Below are 17,580 nucleotides of genomic sequence, written 5' to 3'. Positions count from 1 at the left end.
GGAGGCTGAGGCAGGAGAATCACTTGCACCCGGGAGGCAGAGGTTGCAGTGAGCCAAGATCGTGCCACTGCACTCCAGCCTGGGTGACAGTGCGAGACTCCATCTCAAAAAAAAAAAAAAAGGTTTAAGGGCTTTGAAAAGAAAGAAAAAGAAACAAGCCCAACAGGGTTCCATTGATTGAACAAATTCAGTTTGGTACAAATGCAGTAAGTGCTTAAAAGGCTGTTGGCGAGGAGATGGGGAATCCTCCAAAAATACTTTGGACAGGATAACACCATAAAAGGAGCTTGGGAGATAGCCGGCTCTGGTTCCATCTCTGGCTTCACTACTTACTAGCTGGATGACCTTAGACAAACCACTTAACCTCTCTATACTCCTTTACCTCACGAATAAAATAGGATAATAGTATCTGCCTTGTAGTGTCTATCCCAATTTTTACGGCATTGCTGTTTACATATGTCAGGTATACAGGCTGGCACCTGGTCAGTGCTCAGTTAAGTGTTAGCTTTTAGCATCATTATTATTCTTGTATTATATTAGTAATATTTGCCTCATATCTCACTAATATAAGGTGACTATCCCACTTTTCTGGGGGTAGATTTATGTCTGTTACTTCAGTGTAATTGATAACAGCAATAAATCATTTGCTCTCAAAAGTATGTTGGATTGAGCAGTAAGATTTATGGTTACCCTGCCTTTGGGATTTTTACAGTAACTCGGAAGTAGTCCCTTGGTGTTATGTACTAACCATGAGAAAAATACATGTCTCTACTCACACTTCCTCTGTCACTGTTCAATCAAAAGCAGAACCAGCAGGTCCAAAGATAGTGAGTTATCTCCATTAAATGTTCACAGTTACAGGTCAAGCTCTTTGTTCTACTCTTTTGCCCCTTCTCACTTCTGCACTTGACTAGTCTTTATTTTAAAACAAAAAACAAAAAAGCACTATATTTATAGTTAAATACGTTACATTTCCATGCTGTTTAGACTATCTCCAAAACTCTAGGATATACACCAGTACTGCCATCATGTGTGACATCATTTACTGTGTTATATCAAAATACCTGCCAGTCACGAGAACTATTGAAATAATTTCTCTATAAGCCAGCATGTGTTTAATTCATTTATTATCCAAATTCAAATTTGATTTTCATCTGACTTGATTGTGAAATATTTAAAAAATTGTTTTCCAGCCTGGCACAGTAGCTCGCACCTGTAATCCCAGCACTTTGGGAGGCCAAGGAGGGTGGATTGCTTGAGCCCAGGCATTCAAAACCAGCCTAGGCAACATTAGCGAAACCCGTCTCTACGGAAAATACAAAAATTAGCTGGATGTGGCGGCACATGCCTGTAGTCCCAGTTATTCGCCAGGCTGAGGTGAGAGAATCACTTGAGCTCGGGAGATCAAGGCTGCAGTGAGCTGTGAGTGTGCCTCTGCGCTTCAGTCTGGGCTGCAGAGTGAGGCCCTGTCTTAAAAAAAAAAAATTGTTTCCTTGTTAAGATAACACTGTGACCGATAGTAAATGAATTTTAAAATATTTTACATGACATCATCATCAAAACCTGTCCGTCCTATTTCACTTCTGGCATATTTAAATATATATATATTTTTTGTTTGTTTGTTTGTTTTGAGACGGAGTCTCGCTCTGTCACCCAGGCTGGAGTGCAGTGGCACGATCTCGGCTCACTGCAAGCTCCGCCTCCTGGGTTCACACCATTCTCCTGCCTCAGCCTCTCTGGGTAGCTGGGACTACAGGCGCCCGCCACCACGCCCGGCTAATTTTTTTGTATTTTTAGTAGCGACGGGGTTTCACTGTGGTCTCGATCTCCTGACCTCGTGATCCACCCGCCTCGGCCTCCCAAAGTATATGTTTTATTTTTAAAGTGCATGTTCTCTAATTTTTTTTCTACTTAATATTATTGTATCATAAACATCTGTTGTTGGAAGTATTTCATATATATCCATTTTAATGAAGCATGATGTTTCATTAAGTTGATATTCCATAACTCATCATTTTCTTATTTTTGGACCTAGAGATTGTTTTTAATTTTATGTCATATGTAATGTTGCATTCCTAGAGTCTTTTTCATTCTTTTGAGCATTCAGAGCATGGGTATTAAGACAATGGGTTGTTGGGAAAATGAAATGAAATTTAAGTGAAACCACTTTTTCTCACATGTCAGACCATTCTGCAAGCTTTTTTTTTTTTTTTTTAATTGATGCATTGATCTCTAGAACACAATTTAAGAAACCTTGGTAAGAAAAAAAGTGAACTTCTGGCCTTTTTTTTTTAATTGTGGTAAAAATATTTAACATGAGAACTTAATCATCTTGCATAATTAAAACCTTTACCTGTTGAATACCCAATTCCCATTTCTCCCTCCCCGTTTCTCCTGGCACATCCTACTGTCTGCTTTCTATTTTATATACCTCATAAAAGTGGTTTTATGCAATATTTGTCCTCCTGAGATTGCCTTATTTTACTTGGCAAAATGTCCTTCAGGTTCATTCATGTTGGATATAGCAGGACTTTTTTTTTAAGGCCGAGTAATATTCCATTGTATTTAGATACCGTTTTCTTTATCTGTTCATCCATCTATTAACATTTAGGTTGTTTCCACATCTTGACTATTGTGAATAATGCTGCAGTGAACATAGGAGTGCAAGTAGCTCCTCAATATCTTGATTTCAGTTCTTCTGAAAATACCAAAAGATTGGTAGGATTGCTGGATCATAGGGTAGTTCTATTTTTAATTTTTTGAGGAACTTCCATACTGTTTTCTATAATGGCTGTACCAATTTACATTACCACCAGCAGTGTACAAGAGTTCCAATTTCTCCACATTTTCACCAGCACTTACCTTTGGTTTGTTTTTGTCTGTTTGTTTAATAGCTAAACTAACAGGTGTGAGGTGATAAGTTCTGGCCTTTCTAAGTGAAAGGCATATGGTGAAATCACCAGGTAAGAGTGTAGAGTGAGAAGAAGCCCAAGTCAGCGCCCTGGGGCACGCAGGAACTAAGAAAACCCTACTGTGAAAATGAAATCATACATGATGATGGACCACTTCTGGTAGGATGGTTGGGTCAACACTTAAGAACAGTGGATTAAAGAAATCTAAGGAAGCAGGGCTGGGCTCAGTGGCTCACGCCTGTAATCCTAGCACTTTGGGAGGCCAAGGCAGGCAGAGCCCAGGAGTTCAAGACCAGTCTGGCCAGCATGGCGAAGCCCCATCTCTACAAAAAATACAAAAATTAGCCGGGCATGGTGTCACATGCCTGTTGTCCCAGCTACTTAGGAAGCTGAGGTGGGAGGATTGCTTGAGCCCCAAGGGTACAGTGAGCCATGATAGCGCCACTGCACTCCAGCCTGGGTGACAGCAAAAGACCTTGTCTTCAAAAAAAATTAAGAAATCTAAGGAAGCAGTACATTTTGCATATACCTGTCTCAAATGAAATCCTATGTAAGGTTCAAATCATATCAGATGAAATGGTTATTGTTTATCTTCTCTTTGCCTCCCACATCCCCCCTTCACTGGATCCCCCACTAGTTCCAGAGACATCTGATTCAAAAGACCCAATATAAAAGCTAATAGACTATTCTTTCAAAGTCCTTGGTGGTGAAGGGAAGGAAAAAGCAAGAGGGAACAGCAACTAGAAGCAGGGCAAAGGTTAGTTTAAGATAGGAGAGATGCAAGCATAATTAATGTAGGCTGTGGAAAGAGAGCCTGGAAAGAAGGGGCCAAGATGAAATGAAGAAAGTGGAGAGAGTTGGATGCAGATTTAATACATTTCTGACTGTGTGGATAGGATGTTATTAGATGGTCTCACTTTTCTTTTTCCTTTCTTCTCTTTTCTTTTTTGAGACAGAGTCTCACTCTGTTGCCCAGGCTGGAGTGCAGTGGTGCAATCTTGGCTCACTGCAACCTCCGCCTCCCAGGTTCAAGCGATTCTCCTGCCTCAGCCTCCCAAGTAGCTGAGACTACAGGTGCATGTCACCACACCCAGCTAATTCTTTGTATTTCTAGTAGAGAAGGGATTTCACCGCGTTAGCCAGGATGGTCTCGATCTCCTGACCTTGTGATCCGCCCGCCTTGGCCTCCCAAAGTGTTGAGATTACAGGCGTGAGCCACTGCGTCCCGCCAGTCTCAATTTTCTTTATCACGTATAGGTGAGGCCATTCACTGGGCGGGTTGGCAGTTGTAGGGTAGGGTAACAAGACAGAAAAGAGATGAAATTTAGGAAATTTGGGATGAAGAATGGGAGAGAGAAGAGGCTTAGAACACAGAAAGCAGTCCTTGAATGGTGATGGTGCTGGTGAGGTTTGAATCACAAACTTGTTACACTGGCCATTTAGGGCCTGGATATTAGCTGGCAGAGTAAGTGCTCAATAAAAGTGTGTTTGTATAAAGGCCTCCTGATTTGTTCCATTCCTGTTGTATTTTATAAAAAGAAACAACCTTTCCTATTCATTTACTATTGCATATAGAGGATTTGGATGCATCTAACCTCAGGAAGACATGAAGAGGTGATGGACTACTTCATTTATTTACTTATATTTTTTATAGAGATGGGATCTTGCTATGTTATTTAAGCTGGTCTCAAACTCCTGGCCTCAAGCAGTCTTTAGCCTTTGCCTCCCAAAGTGCTGGGATTATAGGCATGAGCCACCATACCTGGCCCTGGACCACTTTAGAAAGAAATATGAATCCATTTGATTATGAAGACAGCCATTTATTAAATGTATTAATTTATTAAACAGCCTCTGCAGTTAAGTATGTTCTCCTAGACGAGAGTTGACGAAACTCTCGCTTCTAGGTTAACTTTCTTAAAACACTTATGTTCACTCTCTTGCTCAAAAGCTTTCCTAGACAACTTCCAATTTAAAGAATTCCAGGCCAGGCGTGTTGGCTAACACCTATAATCCCAGCACTTTGGAAGGCCGAGGCAGGCAGATATCTTGAGCCCAGGAGTTGGAGACCACCCTGGCCAACATGGCGTAACCTGTCTCTAGTAAAAATAAACGTTTATACAGTGTTTCTTTTTTTTTTTTTTTGAGACAGAGTCTCGCTCTGTCGCCCAGGCTGGAGTGCAGTGGCACAATCTCGGCTCACTGCAAGCTCCGCCTCCCGGGTTCACGCCATTCTCCTGCCTCAGCCTCTCCGAGTAGCTGGGACTACAGGCGCCCGCCACCACGCCCGGCTAATTTTTTTGTATTTTTTGTAGAGACGGGGTTTCACCGTGGTATCGATCTCCTGACCTTGTGATCCGCCCGCCTCGGCCTCCCAAAGTGCTGGGATTACAAGCGTGAGCCACCGCGCCCGGCCTAGAGTGTTTCTTTTTTGAGACAGAGTCTTGCTCTGTCACCCAGGCTGGAGTGCAGGGGTGTGATCATGGCTCACTGCAGCCTCAACCTCCAGGGCTCAAGCAGTCCTCCCACCTCATCCTCCCAAGTAACTGTAACTATGGGCACACACCACTACACCTGCCAATCTTTAATTCTTTTGTAGTGAGGAGGTCTCACTATGTTGTCCAGGCTGGTCTCAAACTCTTGGGCTCAAGTGATCCTCCTGCCTTAGCCTCCCAAAGAGCTGGGATTATAGGCATGAACCACCTTGCTAGGCCACAAACTTGTTTTTAGTTTAACAATTGCTCTCAGGCCATTCTGTATTTCCCTTTGTATCTACTATCTTTGGTACAAAGCAAGCTTTTTTTCTCCCAAAACTGTATAGTATTACATCAAAGTGATACACTATAATGTATATAATCAGTTTCCAATTGATGGTCATTTAAATTAATCCCATCCTTTTGGTATAACAAGTAAAATTACAATCAATATATATGTATGTATGTCATTTTGTGTATGTATAAATATATCTTTAAAATAAATTTCTAAAAGAGGAGCGACTGAGTAAAGAATATTTTGAAAGATATTATTAAAACAGCATCCTAAGTGTTGTGGCAGCTTATGCTTTCAATATATGAGAGTGTTTATCCCCTGAAAATCTTCACCATACTTTTATCCAACTTCTTGATCTTTCCTGACCTCAGGAGAAAATTATCACATGGTTTAAAAGTCTACCTCTCTTTCAATTTGCTCAATTGAGCATCTTTTTCTTTGTTTAAAAACCATTTGTAGGACCAGACACGGTGGCTCACACCAGTATCTCAGCACTTTGGGAGGCTAGGTGGGAGGATCACTCGAGGCCCGGAGTTCAAGACCAGCCAGGGCAACATAGTTGAGACCCCATCTCTACAAAAAATTAAAAATTAGCTGGATGTGGTGGTATGGTGCCTGCAGTCCCAGCTACTCAGGAGGCTGAGGTGGGAGGGTCACTTGAGCCCAAAAGATTGAGGCTGCAGTGAGCTCTGACACCACTGCACTCCAGCCTGGGTGACAAAGCTAGACTCTGTCTCAAAAAAAAAAAAAATTATATTTTTGAGAATTCCATTGATATCTTTTGCCATTTTTCCTTTGTACTACTATTCTGCTACTTTGGAGCCGTTTTTGTTTGTTTGTTTGTTTGTTTGTTTGTTTGTTTTTGGATGGTGTTTCACTCTTTGTTGCCCAGGCTGGAGTGCAGTGGCACAATCTCGGCTCACTGCAACCTCTGCCCTCCCGGGTTCAAGTGATTCTCTTGTCTCAGCCTCCCGAGTGGCTGGGATTACAGGTGCCTGCCACCATTTCCTAAGGCCACATAGCTAGGAATAGAATCTAGCTGAACACGTCCTGATTCCTGGTCTAGCTAAACACGTCCAGCTAATTTTTGTATTTTTAGTAGAGACAAGGTTTCACCAAGTAGGCCAGGCTGGTCTCGAACTCCTGACCTCAAGTGATCCACCCACCTCGACCTCCCAAAGTGCTGGGATTACAGGCACGAGCCACCACACCCCACTGGAGGAGCTTTTAAATATTAATAATATTAGTTCTTTGTGATTTGACCCACAACTTTTCCCCTCAAGTTATCTTTGACAGTTTATATTTGCCCTTTTATGGCTATGTAATCTTAATCCTTTCTAAGTCCCACAGAGAAGCCATTTCCAAACCATTCTGATTCAACCTGACTTATCTCTCCCTCCTTGAAATTGCACCCTCACTGGGAGCTCAGGGTCACCTATCTTTTCATGTGTTTATCTCCTATCTCTAAGCAGATATCAGAGTTCTGAAAGGCAGAAACATCTTTACATCTAACTGTTCAACACATAAACTCTCAGTAATCTTTGCTGATGGTAATAATTGTAGCAGCTCTGGCTATGTTCATATCAAGCCATTGCCGCATGTATCCTTATAACAGTGTGTCTCCTTGATTTATCTTTGGTTTCTTCAAGTTGTCGGAATTTTTGCCAAGAGCAGTTTTATGGAATCAGCACAAACTAATGAAGAAAATGAGTTATCTTGCATTTGAAAAGATGTGTCTAGGTTACATCTTACGTCAGCCGTCACACACTATCCCAAGTTCAATGTTGGCTGCTGGCACTGTGCTCTTTTAATGTTGCTAAGTAAGACATTTTTCTTCTCACTAGTCCCAGAACTGTCAACAATGAGATAATTTTTTGGGAACAGGAGAATGACCTTGCGATTCTGGGAGGAGAGAACGTGATAGAAAAGATATCAGTGACTGCAATTTGCAACCTGTTGGAAAATCATAGTCCTCTAACATTCATCAGTCTTTTAATCTCACAAGGAGGGGACATTTTATGTGTTCACAGAAACGAGAGAACACGAAGTAAAATTAAACAATTACATGAGAGGAAGCGTAATCTCTGCCTTGTCAACTAAAAGATACTAGCTGCTATGTTCGGGACACGAGAAAGATGCGCTATATAGTATACCAGGAGAGCTTTATGAACGTATGTATATATAGATTCGATTTAAACTTCTTGTAATGTTATGGGCAAGAGATTTGTGGTACAGTTAAGTGAAGAAATTTACGTAGCAGTTAAAGTTCTGCAAAAAAACAGAAATGTCCATAGGCTATTTTAAATGTTAAAATAAAAACCTTTAAATGTCTATAGTAGTCAAGGAAAGATACACCAAATTTTAAGAGATTAACTTGGGGTGGTTGTTTTTCAAATTTTCTCCAACAACTATGTATAACTTTTGTACATCATCCATTCTAGTATCAGAGCCATACTTGAAATATGCTACCATCTCATCCAAAATAGCCATCAGATGATTTGGCCGTGCTGACACACACACTCAAAAATCCACTCTGCTCCCCCTGGTATCAGTGAACAGACGTATTTTAATGATTAAGTACCCAAATATTAACTAAGAAATGCATGTATAATATAATTCTCTCTTTGAGTTTGCTCAAAGGCTGAGGAAGAAGAGAGAAATATCTTAAACAGATTTTTAAAATTCAGCACTATCCTAATGATCACATGGGATTTCTTTTTGGACCCTTTTTTTGAGGACGGTTCACCAGAAAGACCTCATTATGATCTGGTCCCATCTCTGTTAAAATTACCTTGTAATGGATCTACAGGGCTGCTCACGGGTGTAGTACCTCACACAGAATGGATCTGAACCTCCTTCCTTCCTTTTGTTGCTGTGTTAGAAAGGGATCCATTATAGCCACACGTTAGTGCTTTCGAGGCTTGCATACATAGGACATGCTTATTCCTGGGTTTGTGTGTGTGTGTGTGTGTGTGTGTGCGCGCGCGCATGTGTATGCAATCAACTCAGGTGGGAAAGATTTGTGCTTACTCATGATTTAAGATAAATGGAAGGATTCTGTTAGAAGAAGTAAATGTAATGGTTAAGAGTTTGGACTCTGGAGTTAGAGGTTATCCTGGCTCAGCCACTGAACAAGTGAAGAACAAACTGTATAGACCTCAAGAACATACATGAGATAGTCCGTGTAAAGCACCTAGCCCAGCATTTGGCTGGTATGAAGCCATCAATCAGTGATGATTTTTAATTAAAGACGTAGCTTTGGCTTTTTATTTTATTGATTTTGGTCTGTAACAGCGATGTGAAGATCATCTTCTAAGGAAGGAGAGTATTGTAGCTCAGGGTGGTTAATGTACACATCATGGTGCCATCCTGCATTCACAAGTTTGGTTATTCTGTCTTGCAAACGTTCAAATGGTTCCTAATGGATTTGGACATCTTACTATTATTAAGGTCTTGCGAATCTGAAAGTTTTAAAAAGTCCTGCCCCTAGGCCGGGCGTGATGGCTCACGCCTGTAATCCCAGCACTTTGGGATGCCGAGGCGGGTGGATCACGAGGTCAAGAGTTTGAGACCAGCCTGGCCAACATAGTGAAACCCTGTCTCTACTGAAAATACAAAAAGTTAGCTGGACATGGTGGCGGTCGCCTGTAATCCCAGCTACTCTGGAGGCTGAGGCAGGAGAATTGCTTGAACCCAGGAGGCGGAGGTTGCAGTGAGCCGAGATTGCACCACTGCACTCCGTGACAGAGAGAGACTCCGTCTCAAAAACAAACAAACAAAAACTCAAATAACAAAACTGACTTTATATTTTCATGTTACAGTCACTTTAAACAAAGTTCAAAAATTTTAAATACATTTTCATTTTCAATCAGTATATTTTATCACTTCTTCTTTAGAAGTGGTTGATGGATGATTTACAAGATGCAAAAACAATGTTTGTTTTTTCCATAGAGTTTAGTAAAACAAAATCACACTGGCTGTTTTTCCATTGAATTTTATGGCTTTACTTATTAAATTAACTCTGAAAAACGTATTGTCTATATTTTTTATGTGTGAATTCATAAAGTTGGTAGTTCTGAGATTAACTTGTCTGTTTATTTCTGGAATTTAAATGAATACTCCTGACCAACATCTAACATTGGTATGCATTGAGATATATGATTGAAAAGATATTTCTGAAAGAGATTTGTAGCTTAAAATCTAGTAACAGATTTGTTAAATCAATTACGGCACATACATGAGTACCATGAAACTATAAAAAATCATGCTTTAGGAAAAAAAAACAATGGCATAAGAAAACATTCCATATTTTCGAATTGTGTGACTATAAAATGAATATATTTCATATCATAATACAACAGTATAGGAGTATATAAAGTAAAAGCTCCCCCATCCATTAAACTATTAATAGTGGTTTTCGATTCTGATGATCTGTCTTTGTGCTTCTGGGTGTTTAATTATTATTTTTTTTGAGACTGAGTCTCGCTCTGTCGTCACGCTGGAGTGCAGTGGCGCGATCTCGGCTCACTGCAACCTCCGCCTCCCAGGTTCAAGCAATTCTCCTGCCTCAGCCTCCTGAGTAGCTGGGATTACAGGTGCGTGCCACTACACCCAGGTAATTTTTTTGTATTTTTAGTACAGACGGGGTTTCACCATGTTGGCCAGGATAGTCTCGACCTTTTCAGCTCATGATCGGCCTGCCTTGGCCTCCCAAAGTGCTGGGATTACAGGCATGAGCCACTGCGCTGGGTTTTAATTCTTTTCTTAAATGAACAATACTACTTTTATTAACAGAAAAATAATAAATGTTTTGTATAATTATGACATAATTCATTAAAATTCTCCATTACCAGTGACAATTTTTACATGTAGACCCATAGGAAAATAAGTGATTTAAGCTATAACCACTAACACTTTTCATGTAGAAGCTAGATTATTCTTTGCGAATATAATCTTTGGCTAAATTGGAAAGGGAAATCTGATGCCCTCTTGTGGTCAGTAATTTTTTTTTTTTTTTTTTTTTTATTATACTTTAGGGTTTTAGGGTACATGTGCACAATGTGCAGGTTTGTTACATATGTATCCATGTGCCATGTTGATTTCCTGCACCCATTAACTCGTCATTTAGCATTAGGTGTATCTCCTAATGCTGTCCCTCCCCCCTCCCCCCACCCCACAACAGTCCCCGGAGTGTGATGTTCCCCTTCCTGTGTCCATGAGTTCTCATTGTTCAATTCCCACCTATGAGTGAGAACATGCGGTGTTTGGTTTTTTGTCCTTGAGATAGTTTACTGAGAATGATGTTTTCCAGTTTCATCCATGTCCCTACAAAGGACACGAACTCATCATTTTTTATGGCTGCATAGTATTCCATGGTGTATATGTGCCACATTTTCTTAATCCAGTCTATCGTTGTTGGACATTTGGGTTGGTTCCATCTCTTTGCTATTGTGAATAGTGCCGCAATAAACATACGTGTGCATGTGTCTTTATAGCAGCATGATTTATAGTCCTTTGGGTATATACCCAGTAATGGGATGGCTGGGTCAAATGGTATTTCTAGTTCGAGATCCCTGAGGAGTCGCCACACTGACTTCCACAATGGTTGAACTATTTTACAGTCCCACCAACAGTGTAAAAGTGTTCCTATTTCTCCACATCCTCTCCAGCACCTGTCGTTTCCAGATTTTTTAATGATGGCCATTCTAACTGGTGTGAGATGGTATCTCACTGTGGTTTTGATTTGCATTTCTCTGATGGCCAGTGATGATGAGCATTTCTTCATGTGTTTTTTGGCTGCATAAATGTCTTCTTTTGAGAAGTGTCTGTTCATGTCCTCTGCCCACTTTTTGATGGGGTTGTTTGTTTTTTTCTTGTAAATTTGTTTGAGTTCATTGTAGATTCCGGATATTAGCCCTTTGTCAGATGAGTAGGTTGCAAAAATTTTCTCCCATTCTGTAGGTTGTCTGTTCACTCTGATGATAGTTTCTTTTGCTGTGCAGAAGCTCTTTAGTTTAATGAGATCCCATTTGTCGATTTTGGCTTTTGTTGCCATTGCTTTTGGTGTTTTAGACATGAAGTCCTTGCCCACGCCTATGTCCTGAATGGTATTGCCTAGGTTTTCTTGTAGGATTTTAATGGTTTTAGGTCTAACATATAAGTCTTTAATCCATCTTGAATTAATTTTTGTATAAGGTGTAAGGAAGGGATCCAGTTGCAGCTTTCTACATATGGCTAGCCAGTTTTCCCAGCACCATTTATTAAATAGGGAATCCTTTCCCCATTTCTTGTTTTTGTCAGGTTTGTCAAAGATCAGATAGTTGTAGCTATGCGGCATCATTTCTGAGGGCTCTGTTCTGTTCCATTGATCTATGTCTCTGTTGTGGTACCAGTACCATGCTGTTTTGGCTACTGTAGCCTTGTAGTATAGTTTAAAGTCAGGTAGCGTGATGCCTCTAGCTTTGTTCTTTTGGCTTAGGATTGACTTGGCGATGCGGGCTCTTTTTTGGTTCCATATGAACTTTAAAGTAGTTTTTTCCAATTCTGTGAAGAAAGTCACTGGTAGCTTGATGGGGATGGCATTGAATCTATAAATTACCTTGGGCAGTATGGCCATTTTCACGATATTGATTCTTCCAACCCATGAGCATGGAATGTTCTTCCATTTGTTTGTGTCCTCTTTTATTTCGTTGAGCAGTGGTTTGTAGTTCTCCTTGAAGAGGTCCTTCACATCCCTTGTAAGTTGGATTCCTAGGTATTTTATTCTCTTTGAAGCAATTGTGAATGGGAGTTCACTCATGATTTGGCTCTCTGTTTGTCTGTTATTGGTGTACAAGAATGCTTGTGATTTTTGTACATTAATTTTGTATCCTGAGACTTTGCTGAAGTTGCTAATCAGCTTAAGGAGATTTTGGGCTGAGACAATGGGGTTTTCTAGATATACAATCATATCATCTGCAAACAGGGACAATTTGACTTCCTCTTTTCCTAATTGAATACCCTTTATTTCCTTCTCCTGCCTGATTGCTCTGGCCAGAACTTCCAGCACTATGTTGAATAGGAGCGGTGAGAGAGGGCATCCCTGCCTTGTGCCAGTTTTCAGAGGGAATGCTTCCAGTTTTTGCCCATTCAGTATGATATTGGCTGTGGGTTTGTTGTAGATAGCTCTTATTATTTTGAGATACGTCCCATCAATACCTAATTTATTGAGAGTTTTTAGCATGAAGGGTTGTTGAATTTTGTCAAAGGCCTTTTCTGCATCTATTGAGATAATCATGTGGTTTTTGTCTTTGGTTCTGTTTATATGCTGGATTACATTTATTGATTTGCATATGTTGAACCAGCCTTGCATCCCAGGGATGAAGCCCACTTGATCATGGTGGATAAGCTTTTTGATGTGCTGCTGGATTCGGTTTGCCAGTATTTTATTGAGGATTTTTGCATCAATGTTCATCAAGGATATTGGTCTGAAATTCTCTTTTTTGGTTATGTCTCTGCCAGGTTTTGGTATCAGGACGATGCTGGCTTCGTAAAATGTGTTAGGGAGGATTCCCTCTTTTTCTATCGATTGGAATAGTTTCAGAAGGAATGGTACCAGTTCCTCCTTGTACCTCTGGTAGAATTCAGCTGTGAATCCATCAGGTCCTGGACTCTTTTTGGTTGGTAAGCTATTGATTATTGCCACAATTTCAGAACCTGTTATTGGTCTATTCAGAGATTCAACTTCTTCCTGGTTTAGTCTAGGGAGGGTGTATTTGTTGAGGAATTTATCCATTTCTTCTAGATTTTCTTGTTTATTTGCATAGAGGTGTTTGTAGTATTCTCTGATGGTAGATTGTATTTCTGTGGGATCGGTGGTGATATCCCCTTTTTCATTTTTTATTGCATCTATTTGATTCTTCTCTCTTTTCTTCTTTATTAGTCTTGCTAGCGGTCTATCAATTTTGTTGATCTTTTCAAAAAACCAGCTCCTGGCTTCATTAATTTTTTGAAGGGTTTTTTGTGTCTCTATTTCCTTCAGTTCTGCTCTGATTTTAGTTATTTCTAGCCTTCTGCTAGCTTCTGAATGTGTTTGCTCTCGCTTTTCTAGTTCTTTTAATTGTGATGTTAGGGTGTCAATTTTGGATCTTTCCTGCTTTCTCTTGTGGGCATTTAGTGCTATAAATTTCCCTCTACACACTGCTTTGAACGTGAGATTTTAACACCCCACTGTCAGCATTAGACAGATCAACGAGACAGAAAGTTAACAAGGATATCCAGGAATTGAACTCAGCTCTACATAAAGTGGACCTAATAGACATCTACAGAACTCTCCACCCCAAGTCAACAGAATATACATTTTTTTCAACACCACACCACACCTATTCCAAAATTGACCACATAGTTGGAAGTAAAGCTCTCCTCAGCAAATGTAAAAGAACAGAAATTATAACAAACTGTCTCTCAGACCACAGTGCAATCAAACTAGAACTCAGGATTAAGAAACTCACTCAAAACTGCTCAACTACATGGAAACTGAACAACCTGCTCCTGAATGACTATTGGGTACATAATGAAATGAAGGCAGAAATAAAGATGTTCTTTGAAACCAACGAGAACAAAGAAACAACATACCAGAATCTCTGGGACACGTGGCCAGTAATTTTTATAGGAGATTTATTCCTTTTCACCTGGTCTAAATATGGTCTGTTTATAGTTCCCTTTTCATTAGTGTGCCATTGTCACATCTTTTAATGTTTTTAGCCATTTGTGTTTCTTTATTGATTTGGCCCCGCTAAATGATTTAATTATATACAGACCCTTTTTGTATATAGTGACATTAATTCATTTTCTTTTACACATTTTGTGAAAATTTAAAATTTTTTCCCCATTCCAAATGGCCTGTCTTCCAATTTTGGGAATATTTCCTGAAACTAAAGTATATATATATATATATATGGAAATATATATATGGAAATGTGTATATATATATGGAAATATATATGGAAATACATATGTATATGGAAATATATATGTGGAAATATATATATATATATCCTTCCATATTTCCTCTCAGTTCTTTTATTTATTTTTATTCTTGGTAGAGATGGGTTCTCACTTTGTTGCCTAAGTTGGTCTCAAACTTCTGGCCTCAAGCAGTTCTCCTACCTTGGCCTCCCAAAGTGCTGAGATTACAGGTGTGAGTCAGCCTCTTCTCAGTACTTCTATAGTTTCATAATTTACATGATTTCCTTTTTTTCCTTATTTTATTTTATTTTATTTTATTTTATTTTATTTTATTATTATTATACTTTAAGTTTTAGGGTACATGTGCACAATGTGCAGGTTTGTTACATATGTATCCATGTGCCATGTTGGTGTGCTGCACCCATTAACTCGTCATTTAGCATTAGGTATATCTCCTAATGCTATCCCTCCCCCCTCCCCCCACCCTCCACCCCAAAACAGTCCCCGGAGTGTGATGTTCCCCTTCCTGTGTCCATGAGTTCTCATTGTTCAATTCCCACCTATGAGTGAGAACATGCGGTGTTTGGTTTTTTGTCCCTGCGATAGTTTGCTGAGAATGATGGTTTCCAGTTTCATCCATGTCCCTACAAAGGACATGAACTCATCATTTTTATGGCTGCATAGTATTCCATGGTGTATATGTGCCCCATTTTCTTAATCCAGTCTATCATTATTGGACATTTGGGCTGGTTCCAAGTCTTTGCTATTGTGAATACTGCCGCAATAAACATACGTGTACATGTGTCTTTATAGCAGCATGATTTATGGTCCTTTGGGTTTATACCCAGTAATGGGATGGCTGGGTCAAATGGTATTTCTAGTTCTAGATCCCTGAGGAATTCCCACACTGACTTCCACAATGGTTGAACTATTTTACAGTCCCACCAACAGTGTAAAAGTGTTCCTATTTCTCCACATCCTCTCCAGCACCTGTTGTTTCCTGACTTTTTAATGATGGCCATTCTAACTGGTGTGAGATGGTATCTCATTGTGGTTTTGATTTGCATTTCTCTGATGGCCAGTGATGATGAGCATTTTTTCATGTGTTTTTTGGCTGCATAAATGTCTTCTTTTGAGAAGTGTCTGTTCATGTCCTTTGCCCACTTTTTGATGGGGTTGTTTTTATCTTGTAAATATGTTTGAGTTCATTGTAGATTCTAGATATTAGCCCTTTGTCAGATGAGTAGGTTGCAAAAATTTTCTCCCATTTTGTAGGTTGCCTGTTCACTCTGATGGTAGTTTCTTTTGCTGTGCAGAAGCTCTTTAGTTTAATTAGATCCCATTTGTCAATGTTGGCTTTTGTTGACATTGTTTTGGTGTTTTAGACATGAAGTCCTTGCCCATACCTATGTCCTGAATGGTAATGCCTAGGTTTTCTTCTAGGGTTTTTGTGGTTACGTGATTTCTTTAATATATTTGGAATCTATTTTTATGGTGTGAAGTAGGGGTTTAATTTTTAAAAATGGATAGCCAAATACCTATTAATTTTTTTTTTGTTCTTTTATTTTTTTTATTTTTTATTATTATACTTTAAGTTTTAGGATACATGTGCACAACGTGCAGGTTTGTTACATATGTGTACATGTGCCATGTTGGTGTGCTGCACCCATTAACTCGTCACTTAGCATTAGGTGTATCTCCTAATGCTATCCCTCCTCCCTCCCCCAACCCCACAACAGTCCCCGGTGTGTGATGTTCCCCTTCCTGTGTCCATGTGTTCTCGTTGTTCAATTCCTACCTATGAGTGAGAACATGTGGTGTTTGGTTTTTTGTCCTTGAAATAGTTTGCTGAGAATGATGGTTTCCAGCCTCATCCATGTCCCTACAAATGAGTTCATAAAAAATGAACTCATCATTTTTTATGGCTGCATAGTATTCCATGGTGTATATGTGCCACATTTTCTTAATCCAGTCTATCATTGTTGGACCTTTGGGTTGGTTCCAAGTCTTTGCTATTGTGAATAGTGCTGCAATAAACATATGTGTGCATGTGTCTTTATAGCAGCATGATTTATAATCCTTTGGGTATATACCCAGTAATGGGATGGCTGGGTCAAATGGTATTTCTAGTTCTAGATCCCTGAGGAATTGCCACACTGACTTCCATAATGGTTGAACTAGTTTACAGTCCCACCAACAGTGTAAAAGTGTTCCTATTTCTCCACATCCTCTCCAGCACCTGTTGTTTCCTGACTTTTTAATGATGGGCATTCTAACTGTTGTGAGATGGTATCTCATTGTGGTTTTGATTTGCATTTCTCTGATGGCTAGTGATGATGAGCATTTTTTCATGTGTTTTTTGGCTGCATAAATGTCTTCTTTTGAGAAGTGTCTGTTCATATCCTTTGCCCACTTTTTGATGGGGTTGTTTTATTTCATTAGGAATAGATTGGAAAAGCCGTATTTATGAGAGCTTTCTTTTGCTCTAAAGTTTCAGGACAAGGTGGAGGATGGGTAATCGAAACATTGGCAGAATCTTCTGAGTAATACATCTACCTGTATGCAGTCGAATTCAAAACTAGTAGTTTCCCCAAGAGGCCCTGTCATTTAATCATCAGAACTAATTAAGGAGATTTTGTAGTAACGTGGAATGTTCTGGCTACTAGGTATGTGCCAAAAATAACACTTCCTTCTTGACACTATTATGCTTCTGATTTTCCCAACAAGCCTATATAGTCGTCCCCCTCAGTATCCTTGGAGGATTGGTTCCAGGACCCTCCTGGATACCAAAATCCTCAGATGCTCAAGTGCCTTATATAAAATGGCTTTGTATTTGCATATAACCTATGTACATCCTTTAAATCTAGATAATACCTAATGCAATGTAAATAGTTATATTTTAAAATTTGTATTTTTTTATTTTGAATATTTTCCATACATGGTTAAATACACAGAT

The 17,580-nt window shown here is 39.6% G+C and overlaps 1 protein-coding gene across 4 annotated transcripts in view; it reads left to right on the top strand.

The window, feature by feature from the left end:
- Positions 1 to 17,580, top strand: part of CXADR (CXADR Ig-like cell adhesion molecule) — an 85,833-nt gene that overhangs the window by 66,782 nt on the left and 1,471 nt on the right. Inside the window, exon 7 of one of the 4 annotated variants that reach the window (XM_055279318.2) lies at positions 7,709 to 7,827. The exons of 2 other annotated variants lie outside the window; for them this stretch is intronic. In XM_055279318.2, coding sequence (XP_055135293.1) covers positions 7,709 to 7,778 — 70 coding nt within the window. In that variant the 3' untranslated portion in view covers positions 7,779 to 7,827. Of the gene's footprint in view, positions 1 to 7,708; positions 7,828 to 17,580 lie in introns of those variants that run through there. One more of the 4 variants, XM_063640656.1, reaches the window with a different exon arrangement.

The sequence above is a fragment of the Symphalangus syndactylus genome, chromosome 5 (genome assembly GCF_028878055.3).
Source record: "Symphalangus syndactylus isolate Jambi chromosome 5, NHGRI_mSymSyn1-v2.1_pri, whole genome shotgun sequence".
Classification (NCBI taxonomy): Eukaryota; Metazoa; Chordata; class Mammalia; order Primates; family Hylobatidae; genus Symphalangus; species Symphalangus syndactylus.
The sequence above is the reverse complement of the archived record's forward strand: the minus strand, read 5'-3'. Positions and strand labels throughout refer to the sequence as shown.